Source organism: Rhamphochromis sp. 'chilingali', assembly GCF_963969265.1.
Source record: "Rhamphochromis sp. 'chilingali' genome assembly, chromosome: 18".
Taxonomy (NCBI): domain Eukaryota; kingdom Metazoa; phylum Chordata; class Actinopteri; order Cichliformes; family Cichlidae; genus Rhamphochromis; species Rhamphochromis sp. 'chilingali'.
In genome coordinates, this window is record NC_137945.1 from 29,298,608 (window position 1) to 29,314,540 (window position 15,933).

At 44.5% G+C, this 15,933-nt stretch overlaps 1 protein-coding gene across 4 annotated transcripts in view; it reads right to left on the reverse strand.

Annotated features, from left to right (window-relative positions):
* The window catches only part of slc12a7b (solute carrier family 12 member 7b), an 83,218-nt gene that overhangs the window by 11,757 nt on the left and 55,528 nt on the right, over nt 1–15,933 (reverse strand). For all 4 annotated transcript variants that reach the window (XM_080865041.1, XM_080865040.1, XM_080865039.1 and 1 more), the window contains exons 5-17: nt 7,110–7,164; nt 6,839–6,969; nt 5,938–6,179; nt 5,644–5,855; nt 3,254–3,421; nt 3,013–3,111; nt 2,667–2,724; nt 2,258–2,432; nt 2,037–2,155; nt 1,770–1,868; nt 1,250–1,369; nt 904–1,008; nt 220–388 (exon numbers count right to left, since the gene is read on the reverse strand). In XM_080865041.1, coding sequence (XP_080721167.1) covers nt 220–388; nt 904–1,008; nt 1,250–1,369; nt 1,770–1,868; nt 2,037–2,155; nt 2,258–2,432; nt 2,667–2,724; nt 3,013–3,111; nt 3,254–3,421; nt 5,644–5,855; nt 5,938–6,179; nt 6,839–6,969; nt 7,110–7,164 — 1,752 coding nt within the window. The remainder of the gene's footprint in view (nt 1–219; nt 389–903; nt 1,009–1,249; nt 1,370–1,769; nt 1,869–2,036; nt 2,156–2,257; nt 2,433–2,666; nt 2,725–3,012; nt 3,112–3,253; nt 3,422–5,643; nt 5,856–5,937; nt 6,180–6,838; nt 6,970–7,109; nt 7,165–15,933) is intronic.

A 15,933-nucleotide genomic window follows, 5' to 3' on the forward strand; every position in this document is an offset into this window, starting at 1 on the left:
AGTTTATCTGCAGTTAGAGTCTATAAAATGCTCTAAATGCAGCTTGATAGTACAGATTTGCCTTTGGGTCCAGTGATGAATCTGAAGCCCTTGAAGCACAGATAAGATAGCAAGCATTACAACTGATATTAAATTATTAGCAACTGCAGATCAATATTAATGACAGTATCGCCACCTGCCTTTTATTTGCACACTTGTGCGCGTGCTTCCCCACCATACCTGCTCAGCCTTCTTAGACTCCGACTCCTTAGTGAGGTAGGTTCCCTGCAAAACATTCCCCACTATTGTCAGGCCTTTCCCTGCCTTCAGCTGGGTGGTGAAGGAGACCAGGCGAGGGTGTTTGACTGCTTGATCTGAGTCCACGTTCAGAAGCACCAAAAGCTGAGGCCTATGCAGATCGAGAGGGGAAAACAGTCTGGCTTAATTTTACTTCATTCTTTTAAACTTCAGGAATAAAAACAACACCAACAAATATTTTGGATTTAAATTTTTTGCACAATTATCAGGTGCACAAATTCAAATTACAGTGCAAGGCCTGTAATCATGTGACATAACAGCTGTTTGTAAAGAAAATACTGTTGAAATGTTGGTGCGGCAGTATTATTGTCGCACTATTGGTTCTCACTCAGCTTTGCAGGGACATATGTTGAAGGTAGACAGTGAAAAAGAACAGCTGGTAACTGGAAACAGCAGACCCTTAAGAAGAGTACCCACTGGTTTGGAAAGAAGGACTTCAAGGTCAGTGTGAGCCTCACAGTATGAAGGCTTATCAGCTGCTCATGACAGATTAGGAAGGGAACCAAAAGATTAATGAAATTCATCCTCTGTGTCTATTCTTGTCTTGTTATTGTCCATCCCAACACAATATCAACTGTAAACACACACACCCTCAAACACCCATACCTCCAGTTCTTGGTGTGAGGTGGAGCATCCTCAAGTCGATTGAGGGCATAGCGGGCAGCATTAAGAGAGAGGCCTCTGATACCGTCACCCCATTCCTTCTCTGCCCTGTTAAAGCAAACAAATGAATGAAAAGCACTCAGTGATAAGAGAAAAGTAGCAATCCATTTAGGGCAGTAAGAACTCCTTTAGGGATCATATGCAGTTTATTGCGGCAACATGATCTACTTTTAACACGGTGCAAGCAAAAATAAAACAAGAACCTCAAGAGCTTCTCTCCAGATAAATTATTTCCTCTCTTTACAGTGTACTGAGTTTCTCGGTCACATCCATTATCTCGCAATCTTACCCTCGGTATTCAATGTATTTGTAGATGCAGCCAGCGATGACCATAGCAACAATAGCGTAATACCAGGAGGAGATGAACATAATAGCAAGACATAAGCTCATTCCAAGGAAGGACAAAGCCCTGAAAACAAGAAAAGAAAAGATTAAAAAACAATTTACATGCTCATTTAGTTTTCTGTGCATTCATGGAAATGTCTTTATAAAGTGAAAACAGCTCAAGCTAGAGAGATGAGAGGCTTAGGATTCAATAGAGTAATCAAAATCCACAGCTAACAATAGTGCCGTTTGCCATTGTCCTTAACCTGTGTTGTGGAATTAATCTTCAGTAAAGGCTAAATGGATGTGCCTGTGGCTGTGAAGGTGTCTGTGTATGAGGGATTCCTGCCACACGTCCAAAAATCAAAAATCTAATTTGATGGCTTCAAATTAACGAGGACCTTTAACAGTCTGTGGACACCAGTTCGACATATAATACAAGATATATGATGTAAACATGCAAGGATGTTTACCACATCACCCACCAGTGGTAGTACTTAAAGCGTGGTCTCCAGTTAGGCGTTCGCAGCAGGGTCTGAACAGCACAGGCAAGATTCACAAAAAGGTAGCACATGAGGAAAAACCTGTTGAGGAGGGAAAACAGCAATCCAAAAGTTCTGGTCACTTTTCAAATAATAAATCTCCACTTTATGATCTACTGTAAGCAGCTGTATACTTGGGGGATCACAGACTTGATCTGCTGAGCTACTTTTATGGAATGAGATTGCATAATATTTCTTTCAGATACTGACATTGACAGGATGGGCGCCACAGCGTCCAGGGAAGCGATGAGGATGCCGATCTCACAGATCCCAGCAGTCAGCAGGAGAGCCCAGGTTGGTTCCCCATTGGCTTTCCCGTGACCAAACACCTACGAGCAGATGCAGCCAAGTGTGAACGTTGAGGCACGTAAGACTAGAAACTGAAAGTATTAGTGTCTGCTGTTAGTGCTGTTTGAGTCAAACCGTCAAACCTGTAGAAAGGGTACAATGCCATCTCGTGCAATAGCCTGCAGCAGGCGAGGGGCACCGGTCAAACTCTGCAAACCAGCCCCACAGCAGGAGAAGAACGAGCCAATCACAATAACCCAGGGAGAGGGCCATGACAGGGTGCCGATAACAAGGTTCCCCTTTACAGAATCGCCAAATCTGCAACGCAAAAACAATTATGTGAATGACAAACGCTGTTATTCACAAATATTGGAAGATTTAACAAAAACTGACAGGACAGTGTGGTGATGTTTTTATTCCTGTTTAAACCATTGGATGCTATAAATGAAGTAGACGTGCATGTTTGAGGCATATTTTCTCTCCATTTCCATTATTAAAACACATTCATTCAGCACACTGTCCATAGTAACGTTGAATATGTTAAGCTCTTACTTATCTCGAAGCAAAACTCCATCAATACAGGCGCCAAACAGAACCACGGAGGTGATATCTGGGAAGCAGAGCTAAGGAGAACGAACTGCAAAGCTGTACACACTGAAATCAACCACATCCTGGCTGGTGGTTAATATTAGTCTTTAATTCTTGATTTTAAGTTCCTCAAAGATGAAAAAATCTGGTGACTGTTAGATAATCTTCCACTGGCAAGTTTAATAATAAACTGTGGTCGAATCAGTTTTTCACTTTTCTGGATCAGAGGTGTAATAAGATTTTTTTTAATTTATCAGTGTTCTGTGTGACTTGTTATCATATCTGGTAACAGTGCGAGGTTGAAGGATACAGATGATGGAAGTGGTAGTGATAGCGAGGATGGTCCCAATGGGAATGGACTTCTGGGCATCTCTCAAGTCACCTGAGCGGTTTGAACCAGCCATGATACCTGAGAGGTGACAGGGTCACAGTCAAAAGTCAAACAGGTCATCTTCAGAGACTCCTATGGCTGTCTCTCAGCCATAACGGATGTTAAAAACTGTCATGCACGTGTACAAAGAATGAGTCTGTTGCTTATGGCGCCAGCTTACCGGTGACAGAGGGAAAGTAGATGCCGACCAGCAGTGTGAAGAAGGTGGTGATGTCGTTGACTACATAGGGCATGTAGATGTCCTGGGTTGGGTCGCCACCCTCAACCGATGGCAAGTTGCTCTTTTCCACCAACATACCCAGAGGGCCGTATGTCGACCACATATTTTCTACAAGAGAGACAGAAATATTCTAATTCATACTGCAAACAGCATAATGTGTTGTGAAACGCATGTACTCCCAGGACACAAGTTTAACTGTTTAACTCCTCTCTGGAGGGGGGGGGGAGGGGAAACAGGTGGACAAAGGAGGGGGGAACAACTAAGCTGTAGTGCCTCTTCACCTCACTGTGCAATACCTTTCGTGCAATACTTTTGTTAATAGTCAACAGTGCAATAGACTCCATACTTGAAATGTGCAATTCACTTGTATTTTTATTTGTATTCCTATTTATTCTATTGATCCCCTTCGTATATTTTATTTATATATGTCTCTGTATTTATATATGTGTGTGTGTGTGTGTGTGTGTGTGTGTGTGTGTGTGTGTGTGTGTGTGTGTGTGTGTGTGTGTGTGTATATATATATAATATTCTGTAACTGTAACTTCTGTCGGTGCTGTGCTTTTGGAAACCGAATTTCCCAGAGGAACCCACCCGAGGGATTAATAAAGTTTTATCTTATGTTATCTTATCTTATCTTAAGTTATCGAGAAGAGATGATGAGCAGCGAGCGAGGAGTATGTCTTTTCAAGTTGTGGGAAAATCCTTTGCCTGCTACCCTGAGAAATCCACCAACACGAAGCAGATAAAATGACTTTATTTATCTGTTTAAATTACATTAGTGCTGGGAAAAAATTAGATTGTAGTTTACTGCACACAAATGCAACCAGAGGGCAGTCTCTGCAGGTGGAACATTTGTTTGAGCTCAGTGAACTGTGCAACATATTGCAGCAAGTACTAAACAGGGTAATGAGTCAATTGTGTGGCATTTATTTAGTGTTGCTGATAAAATTGGGACAGCACGAGTGAAGATGTGCAGACTGCTTGTAGAAATGTGTGGCTATTCTTGGCACTAGATCACTATTCAAACAACTAATCAGCAGTTAGTCCTCCAGCAAAAGTTTGTGATAGAAGGCAAGGTGTGAATGAAATGAAAATTTCAATTTAGGTAGGCAATTAAATTAATTTAAATAAAGCACTGCTAACGTTAGTGTGGCTAACGTTAGCAGTGCTAGCCTCAGCATGTCTACATGCCTATACTAATGTGCATATATGTCACTTTACTCAAATATATAATTGTTCCTTTTCTAGCTCAAAATAGTACTGGACAAAGCGAACCTTTTTAGATTTCTGACTTTCCACGTAGCTTGTTTACAACATCCGTTACATCCATTAGTGCAGGGTGAAGGGAATCTAAATATTAATAGACAATAAAATGGTTTCATTGGTACACCGATGAAACTGATAAATCATTTAATGAAATAATATTATTAGTGCGGTTAGATAGTGAGGATGGCAAAGTTAAATTCTTAATTTAAAAACACTTTGAATGTTCAATTAGAGTAGAAAAGTGCTATATAAGTACCAGCACCAAAGCAGAAATGAATCATTAATCAAGAGAAAATTAAATATATTTCACAGAAATGATGAAAGGATGAGAGGTCAGTAAAATAACTGTCTGTTTTTAAGGAGACAGTAAAACAGTTGTGCATGGAATCACTCAGCACCTGCACAGGCTTGTCCCAGTTGCAGAAATATGACAAGAATGCATCTGCACTGGATGTTGGGAGGAAAAGCAGTGTGTCCCTGCCAGCAGTTACATAACATGAGGTATGCTCAAATTTTGCAATGCATTCAAAAAACTACTGACCGTGTACATTCCTGCTGAGATTAAGCATTCTTCAATCATTTTCATTTATAGTTTGTAGGAAGTATTCAGTGTGCCTGAAAAAACCTATTTGTTTAATCTCGCCTTTCCTGCTTGTTAATGCTCGCACCTGACTCTTAGACTTACTCTATTTTTCCTTATACATATTTTTTATGGCTTGTGCTTTTATTATGTTTTTATTTGATATGCATTTCATGTTACCCCCTGTGTATTAGTGGCATTGACCTGTGAGTATATTTGACACTTTGCTAAGGCCTTATAATACTCGTGTTACTTCTCTGTCTCTTATGTTAAGCACTTTGGTATACCGCTGGTTTTTAAATGTGCTCTATAAATAAAGATTGTTGTGGTTGTTGTTGCCTGATCGATGAGGATAGGTGAACAGCTATTAAAATCTGTATGATTCAAACAAGTATACACATATCTTGGTAACTTTTTAAAAAATTCTTCCACATGTGCACACGGCTCCAGAGAAAAAAAACAAACAAAAACGGTCTGCTCCCACCTGAAATGACTCCGCTGATCAGTCCAGGGATGCCCTGCAACTCGGTCACATTGTTGTTGACAAAATACTCGTTGCATGTGGCATTGAGCTGAGATCCATCGCAGAAGAGGTTCCACAGCTGGGTAGTGACCGTTATGTTGTCTATAACCTCAATCTTATTACACTTGTCAAACTGGTGGTTCTTTAGGGTACGATTCCCCAACATGCAGACACTGTGTGAAGGAAGAGAGAAATTTTAACATGAAGCACTAATTAAACTGAAATAAATCTTAATAAATGTTAGCACTGACTCACGGAAAGTATGGCGGATCAAAGATGGTCTTGATGACTCCCGCATAGATGGCCAGGATGGAGAGAATAACACAAGCCAGGAAGACCAGTGCCAGCTTGTTGACATATTTGACCCCAACGAACACGACTACTGACATTATTGCTAGGCAACAAGTGCCATAAACACGCATGTTGTTCAGCAGGGCATCCAATTCATCCTCCTTTTTATCTGCCACAAAGATGGCTGCTTTAGGCACCATGTAGGTCTGGATGGACAAAGACAATGCAGGAAGAAATACAAAGTGTCACATTAAACGACTTCTCGTTTCATTGTACTAATAAGATGTGAAGAAAACTTTTATATTGTGGCAGTTTGTGTGTTAAATAAACTGTGGTTATGGCCCAACTGCGTTCTGCTTTCAAGGTCATAAAATGGGGAAAGCAGCAGCAAGACCACAGCAATTCAATTCAATTCAGTTTTATTTATACAGCACCAAATCACAACAACAGTCGCCTATAGGCACTTTGTATTGTAAGGTAGAGAGAAAAACCCAACAATCATATGACCCCTTATGAGGAAGCACTTTGGCGACAGTGGGAAGGAAAAACTCCCTTTTAACAGGAAGAAACCTCCGACAGAACCAGGCTCAGGGAGGGGCGGCCATCTGCCGCGACCGGTTGGGGTGAGAGAAGGAAGACAAGACAAAAGACAGCAGAACAGAGTATGCATAAATAATCACATCACTAGCAGAAGCTGGCCTGGAGACGGAGCAGCAAATGTGGTGCTGCTGGCTGAAGCAGCTTAAAAGGTGCACCCTATATGAGATGACCAACTGGATTTGTAGAAGGTATCAGAGAATCCATAAACTGATGGATATTGGGATCACTCGATCTACCAGCTGCAAATCTAAAATAATCTACTTACCAGTAGAATCTCAATGGTACCCAGGATGTACATGGAGCCAGCAAATGTGGTCCCCAGGTAAAAACAGAGACCCACAGCTCCACCAAACTCTGGACCCAAAGACCTGGAAATCATGTAGTACGAGCCTCCAGCTGGAAAAAAGGGAATGAGGGAGGAGGATATTAATATCTTTTAGGTCATCATTTCAGCTATATACTGCTATACAACCCATAAGCCTGAAGAAGACAAGTGTGTACTGTTATTCAAATAACCCCAAGAAAAAGGATCCTACCTGGAACAACACCATTAGTAGCAATTGCGCTCATGGATATGGCTGTCAGCATGGTCTGTGGAGAGACGAGATTAATGAACAAAAGCTGAACTGAATTAAAATGCTTCATGTTGAAGACCTTACAAAGATGGTGCAATGGTGTCATGTAAAAGCCCCCCAAAACAAAACACCGTCCTTGCCCACCCTCTAGTTCTTTATTTCCCTGAATTTTGTAGATTTTTCAAACAATGGTACCCTCTGTGGATTAAATTAATATTGAGTCTGTTAAAATACTTCTTATGGGCTTATGCTCTAAATCTTTTGGATTGGTAACAGATACAAGCTTTTCCATGAAATCAGTCATTGTGGAAGAGGATATTTACATCAGCCTGTTACCTAACAGACCTTCCGGATGACAGAAAGGACAGAGCGGAGAGAAGGGCAGATAAGATGCACAAAGAAAAAAGAAAATAGAGTTAAAACTTAAAAGGGTGAAGTAAAGACTGAAGGAGGACAGCGTGAAGGTGACACAAAAGCAGGCAAATGAATGAGAGGAAAGCAAGAGGAGGTGTAGAGAAAGAGCAAGGGCATGACCAAAATACACCCCGTGCTCTTTGTTGGCGTCCTATTTAAGGTGTCAGACCGTCACGGTCCTGGGTCTCCTGACCCAGCGTTTTTAGTTCTTTGTGATTTTTGTATTATTGTACTTGTGTGTGATTTATTCTATGGCTTCTAGTTTTGATCCCTTGCCCTTCATGTCTCTCTGTGTCCCCTCTGTTCTGTGTAATTGTGTGTCTTTGCATGTTTGAGTTTCTTGTTTTCTGTCACTCTGCATTGTGCATTATGTTCTCATGGTTGGTTTTTTGTTACTCTCTCTAGTCTAGTCTCTTGTGTTCCCAGCTGAGTATTTCCCTGTGTATTTTGGTTCTTAGACCTCTGCCTTATGGTTTATGTCTCTGTATTTCTTAGTTGCTGTCTCCACTGTGTCAAGTTCGCGTCTCTGTGTGATACTTCCTGTTTTACTTTGATGGTCCGTGTCTCATGTGAATGCGTCCTGCTTTGCTTGTCTCGTCAGTCCTGATTTCTCCCAGCTGTGCCCTCCTTCTGTGTCTCATTCCCCTCGTTACTTCCCAGTGTATTTAAACCCTGTGTTTCTCTGAGTCAGTGTCGCGTCGTCCCTCATGCTGTGTGTGGATCTCCCTGTGAGTTCTTAGTTTATGGTTTCCCAGTTTAGTCTAGTTTTGTATGTTTGTTCTACCAGCAAATAAAGCTGTGTTTTGAGTTCACCTCCCCGAGTCTGTGAGTCCTGCATTTTGGGTCCAACTCCTGCCTGCCGCACAGCGATTCATGACAGTACGACGCGACCAGACATGGACCCAGCAGGCTCCTCCCGGGAAAGCGATTTGGCCCGCATCTTCAGCCTGTGGGAGCGAGTTTCCCATGCCTCGGACATTAAAGCAATGTCCATTGGGATAAACGCCATCGAGGCAATTCTCAAGGGGAATCCCCATCTTCGCGAGCTCTCAGGATTTTCGGGCCTACTGTCCAATCTGCAGAAAGCCAAGGAGACAGTACAAGCTCGCGAGCTCGTCATACCGCAACAGCGACCGCCACAATCGGGAAACGTTTCCACGCCGCTGCCACTGGACTCCTCTCCATCCACCCTCCACTCTGACTGTCACTCACCCGCTGCTTTTCTCGCAGCAATGTGGTCGGAGGATGAGGAGCCGGCCGTGATCTCTCCGTCGTTGCCAGTTTCCTCCATCACCGCACCTCCGGCTTTCCGAAGAAAACGGCATTCACGCCGCCGACACCCACCGCCACAGCCAGACCCCGAGACGTCTGAGTTGCCAGCTGTGGTGAGTGGAAGGGACAATCAAGAGTTTCCTGACTTTGGGACTGTTTATTCCGGGGCTGTGTTTTTTCACTTAGCTGCCCAGCCAGAAGCGCTAGCTCCATCTCCTGTGTCCCCGCTAGCACAGCCATTAACTCCACCACACGCTCCATTTTCACCTCTACCATCGCTTCAGTCATCAGTTCGGTCTGCCACTCAGTCGCCCTTAGTTCCGTCATCCACACTACCACCTGTTTCCCTTCCACCACCACCACTACACCCAGCCATTCAGGCTGCTACTCAGTCAGACATTCAACCCATAGCCCTGCCGTTAATATGCTCTATAGCTGAGCCACTAGCCGCCCGACCCGCAGCCACTTCAGCCACTCCTCCACCCGTCACACCTCCACTACAACCATCACTGCAATCCCCAGTGCAGTCTCCAGTGTCCCCAGTGCAGTCTCCAGTGTCCCCAGTGCAGTCTCCAGTGTCCCCAGTGCAGTCTCCAGTGTCCCCAGTGCAGCATCCCTTAGCACAGTCATCCACTCAATCACCAGCTCCACTTTCCCCTCAACTATCACTACCACCTCTAGCTCAGTCTCCTGTGCACTCACCTCTGGTTCATTCTCCTGTGAAGTCATCAACTCCACTGCCTACTCCGCTCTCACCACCTCCGTTACAACAGACATCAGTTCAGTCCCCTGTGCCAGTGCAGACGCCCTCAGTTCAGTCTCCCGTGCAGTTATCTACTTCACCACCATCAGTAGCTCAGCTCCCACTCTCACCCGTGTCTCCAGTAGCTCAGCTCCCACTCTCACCCGTGTCTCCAGTAGCTCAGCTCCCACTCTCACCCGTGTCTCCAGTAGCTCAGTTAGCTGCCCAGCAGCCTCTCTCTGCTCAGTCTCCTGTGTCGCCAGTTTTGCTCATTCACTCCATGCAGAGAGGTAACTTGATTTCTACTCAGGGTACTTTTCATGGTTTAGCCGCCGTTGGCACAGTTGGCCACTCCAGGGCTTCCCCAGAGGCTAGGTCTCAGTCCCCAGCTGATTCTGGACCCCTGAAGTTTAAGCAGCCCCCTAAGAACTGCACCATGTTCGCATTGCCTGGGCAGAGTCAGTGCTCAGTGCAGCGCCAGTTGTCCTCATGTCCGCCAGAGGACTTCATGCCTGTTGGCTTTGTTTTAGCCTCCGCTGGAGGGTCCGAGGGGCCCGTCCAGCCTCACGCCTCCGCTGGAGGGTCCGAGGGGCCCGTCCAGCCTCACGCCTCCGCTGGAGGGTCCGAGGGGCCCGTCCAGCCTCACGCTTCGTCAGCTGGAGGGTCCGAGGGGCCCGTTCAGCCTCCTGTCTCCGCTGGAGGGTCCGAGGGGCCCGTTCAGCCTCCTGTCTCCGCTGGAGGGTCCGAGGGGCCCGTTCAGCCTCACGCCGCATCAGCTGGAGGGCCCGAGGAGCCTGTCCAGCCGCCACCTGCGACCGTCTCGTCGTCGCCTGGTCCGGCCGCATCTGCCTGTGCTTCTGCTACGCCTGGGCCAGCCGCATCTGCCTGTGCTTCTGCTACGCCTGGTCCGGTCTCAGCCTCTGCTTCTGCTCCGCCTGGTCCAGCCTCAGCCTCTGCAGCTCCGCCTGGTCCAGCCTCAGAGTCTTCGTCCTCGTCTGGCCCGGCCTCAGAGTCTTCGTCCTCGTCTGGCCCGGCCTCAGAGTCTTCGTCCTCGTCTGGCCCGGCCTCAGAGTCTTCGGCTTCTGTTTCGCTTGCTGCAGCCCCGTCGTCGCCTGGACCGGCCCCGTCGTCGCCTGGTCCTGCCTCGACTGGTCCTGTGCCCACCGGGCCATGGCCAGCATGCCTAACACTGGAGAGCCGCCGTTGCCTTGCGCACGGCCGGCCTCCTGAACTGTTTCCACGTCGCCGCCGTTGCCTTGCGCACGGCCGGCCTCCTGAACTGTTTCCACGTCGCCGCCGTTGCCTTGCGCACGGCCGGCCCCCTGAACTGCTCTGTGTTTGGGTTGTTTTCTTGGGCTCCGGTGTTTGCTGTGCTCTTCTTTTGTTTTCTGTTCCGAGCCCTCCGTCCTGGGCCCCCGCCGCCCGCCCTGGGTTGTTTTCTGTTTGGTTTTGTTTTTCTGTGTTTGGGCTGTCTGGAGCCAGCCCTTGAGGGGAGGGGGGGGGGGGGTACTGTCACGGTCCTGGGTCTCCTGACCCAGTGTTTTTAGTTCTTTGTGATTTTTGTATTATTGTACTTGTGTGTGATTTATTCTATGGCTTCTAGTTTTGATCCCTTGCTCTTCATGTCTCTCTGTGTCCCCTCTGTTCTGTGTAATTGTGTGTCTTTGCATGTTTGAGTTTCTTGTTTTCTGTCACTCTGCATTGTGCATTATGTTCTCATGGTTGGTTTTTTGTTACTCTCTCTAGTCTAGTCTCTTGTGTTCCCAGCTGAGTATTTCCCTGTGTATTTTGGTTCTTAGACCGCTGCCTTATGGTTTATGTCTCTGTATTTCTTAGTTGCTGTCTCCACTGTGTCAAGTTCGCGTCTCTGTGTGATACTTCCTGTTTTACTTTGATGGTCCGTGTCTCATGTGAATGCGTCCTGCTTTGCTTGTCTCGTCAGTCCTGATTTCTCCCAGCTGTGCCCTCCTTCTGTGTCTCATTCCCCTCGTTACTTCCCAGTGTATTTAAACCCTGTGTTTCTCTGAGTCAGTGTCGCGTCGTCCCTCATGCTGTGTGTGGATCTCCCTGTGTCTCCCTGTGAGTTCTTAGTTTATGGTTTCCCAGTTTAGTCTAGTTTTGTATGTTTGTTCTACCAGCAAATAAAGCTGTGTTTTGAGTTCACCTCCCCGAGTCTGTGAGTCCTGCATTTTGGGTCCAACTCCTGCCTGCCGCACAGCGATTCATGACACAGACAGGCTGGAGTAAAGCCAATTAGCTGACAGTTTTACCTCCTGCTTCCACTGAAGCACTAAGAAGCTATACACAAAGTTGGACTTGACAACGAATGATGCGAGAACTTGAAGTACAGGGGCCCGTTCTTCGTACGTCGCTTACTACATCCAAGATCAAATGACACATCCAAGATCAAATCATCGCGCTAACCGTGAGCTCGCTAATCCGGTTCCCCGAACACACCTGCTGTTGACGATTAGTACAGCTGGACGCAGTAATGTGACATCACTGGGTGTCGTAAAAGGGGCCACGCATCGATAGTAGAAACATTGATCGGCAACCCTCTGGTCGGCGAAAATGTCGACGGAGCGCGCTCGGCTCGGTATTTTTCGGCAGCAGAGCAAGAACTCTTGAGTGAGGGATTTCAGGAGTTTCAGAGTTTAATCAGAACGCAAGGGAACACTGCAAAGGCTGCAAAAGCAAGGAGCGAGGGCTGGCAGGAAGTTGCTGACAAATTAAACTCGTAAGTAATTTAATAATAACAATAATAATGGAGTGGATTGATATAGCGCTTTTCAAGGCACCCAAAGCGCTTTACAATGCCACTATTCAGTCACTCTCACATTCACACACTGGTGGAGGCAGCTACAGTTGTAGCCACAGCTGCCCTGGGGCAGACTGACAGAAGCCAGGCTGCCATATCGCGCCATCGGCCCCTCTGGCCAACACCAGTAGGCGGTAGGGTAGATTTATTATATTACACTATATTATCCAATATTATATTACATTATATTATAATATGTTATATTTTATCCTCTTTCACATTAGAGCCACGACAGGACCCACTAGAACATGGGAACAGGTAAAAGTGAAATATAAGAATATCCTACAGAATGGTAATATTTATCACTTATATTGCTTTTAGTCTCTTGGAAAGAGACCCTGGAATAATCTGTTTGTTTATAACAGCAACCAAGAAAAGGGCAGAGGAAAAAAAGACAGGTGGTGGTCCTGCACCCCCTCGTCAACAAGTTGGTTAAGTGAATAATACCCTCACGGGAAAATCGATATCTCTCTATGAGCACACTGTCGCGCTGAGCTAAAGGATCCTGTCTATCCCGCAATATACGCTGAATTCTGAGGACTCTCCTTATCAATCTTGCACCTTCCGCAATGGGTGGCTCGCGTATACGGACAGGACATGGCTGCGACAGGCTTCCCAAATCCACCTTCGCTTTTATAGCCGTGGTCTCTCATCTTGATTACACGAAGTAATTTACAATTGCTACTCTGAAATATGAATTAAATCTGTAATAATCACATACATGTAATAGAATGTTAATAGTACATTTCCCTTTTTTAGGAAATGACCTGTGTGAAATCAATAAATGGATCAGGTGCTGCATTGTCTTTAGTTACATTGATGTTATTTATTTATGGTGAAACAGTGGTGGAATATCGCTGTTGCTTTCGTATGATGACGCGGACATACCTGCGTGGCCGCGATCTAATCCTGTTTACATAAAGTAAACCTGCTCCCGAGCAGGTTTACGCTTACGGCTCTGTTGCTATGACAGCAAGTCCCGGATGAGCTTCGGGGAACCGACTGATCCAGGATCACGCGAAATCGTCAACAATCTAATCCGGCTAACCTACTTAGCGAGGTACGAAGAACGGGCCCCAGAACTGGAAGGCATTTGTTTACTGATGACATCATTCCCACTGTTCCTGCGTCACATGGACCAATTTGTAACTCTAAAGCTACCTGCCACATGTCGGGAATTTATCAGCAGCCGTACTTGGATTTATAAAATACTCTCAACTACATCTGAACATTGAGCTCTTTGAGGTATCACAGTTTTAACCTCCTAGGACCTGGTGTCCACATTTTGGGTTATTAGACCAAAATACTCAATTTTGCTCTACAAGGGCCTGATATCCACTTACAAGGACATTATACTGCTACTGTTCTATCGAAATTTTAAACAAATATCCTCATATGTGGCTCTCATTTTTCTTAGAAACAAAAATTAGGTTTAAAAAAAATCTGATAATTCTTTGTTTTTACATTCATCAGGTCCCAATCAGCCCAAATATCAAAGATAAATTAAAAATGCATGCCGTGGAAGAGTTTGGGTCTTAGGAGGTTAACTGAACATTAGGGGTGCAACGATACTTGTATCGATATTGAACCGTTCGATACAGTACGGTACGCATATGTATCGAACAATACAAAATTTATTTTATCAACTTTCCTTCTGACAATGCTGTCTGTGTTGAGCACTCAGTGGATCTGCGCTCGACAGTGCAGCCTAGGCGGAGTAGTCGAACGCAGATTCACTGAGCGCAGGGCAAGCTAGCGAGACAGAAGTTAAGCTCTCCTTGCAACATGGCAAATTGAACCTCCCCCACCCTCATTCAGATCTGGCGTTTGGAACTATTTTGGTTTTCATGTGATGTATGACCCTGAAGGTAAGCGCATCATGGAATAAAGTAAAACAGTATGTTGGATGTGCCACGTAATGCTCAATTACATGGGTGGGAACTAGTGTGTTAGCGCAGTTAGCTCGTTAACGTGTTGGCCGTCCAGCCCCACGCACGGGGCGATCCGCGGTAGCTCGTTAACGGAGATTTGCCGTGTTGTGGCGTTAACGTCATTTCAACGAGATTAACGCTGACAGCACTAGTGGGAACACAGTGAATATGACTGCACATTTACTCCGACATCATCCTAGTGCAAAGACAAGTGGAAGCAGACAAAAACAACAAGCATGCATGCTACAAAATTGACCCGAGTCATTTAGACAGCCGTTAGCACAGGATTCTCCTTATGGGGGCCTGATATGTTTAATACGCTGCTGAGAATATAGCCCAGAAGAAGCGTATAGTATAGCTTTTATTTTGGAAAGATCCATTTCTCTGTAATAAACTCTCTTTTCCAAAGATGAGTGATTCCTCAATCAGATACAGGGCTCGCAAAATCGCTAGCGACGTCAGGCTAGCGATTTTTCCAGTCGGGCTACCAAAATCTATCTCTGCCCTGCCCGTTGGGCTATCGTAGGAAGGAAAAATATATGTCAATGCTTTTGCATTCTTTCGAAATGTCATTTTAAGAAAAGGCCCCCATTAGAACCCATGAGAAATGCAAGAAATGCATTATTGCTCAGTCTGCAATATCTTTCCCAGAACAAACACCAATTGCAAAAAAGCATACTAAAAATAAACCTGAAAAATCTGTTTAGAACAGCGTACTATGTTGCAAAGAGTGAACTACCACTGGCAAAATTTAGCAGTCTTTGAAAACTTCAAAAAGCAAATGGCCTAGATCTTGGTTCCACTTGCCTCTTACCGTGACTTCAGTGGAAATTTCAAATTCTGATCTGACACAGACTGATTCATGTCCTACACAGTTCTTACAAGTTCATAGAAATTTCTGTTCGATTAGAACCAAGTATTTGAGTTGATGATTGTAATTTTTATACAATGTTGTAATTTGTTTTTTAACAATTTTTTGATTAATGTTTTGTTTCCTTTACAATATTATATTATTAATGTATAATATTGTAAAGGAAACAAAACAGGAAATAAAACATCAATCAAAAATTGCTCTCTTTTTTATTCAGGCTACTTCAATTTATTTTGGGCTACCAAAAACTGAAGAGTCCCTGCCCGAAGGGCTACCAGGGATTTTGAAATTTTGCGAGCCCTGAGATATATATATATATTTTTTATTACTTTTTTGTTTCAGCAACATTAAATTTAAAAACTGTACTTTTGAGTTAAAATATATATTTATAATTTTAATAAATGACAAATTAAAAAGGCATGAACATTTTTTTTTGTATCGAAAAAAATATCGAACCGTGACACCAAAGTATCGAGCCGAACCGAACCGTGAATTTTGTGTATCGTTGCACCCCTACTGAACATATGTGTTGTCACCTAAAAGGATACTTTATTATTCTTTATTCTTATTTATCTCATACTTGAACTTCACATGGACATCTTTCTAATCCAACTTTCTTTTGCTGGCTGTGCTTAGCAAACAGAAGCTTTGATTATCAGGTGTGTGTGTTGGATTTTAAATAATCGTGTTTATTTAACTGTGGGAAGCCAAAATCATGTGCGGCCCTACTTGCACAT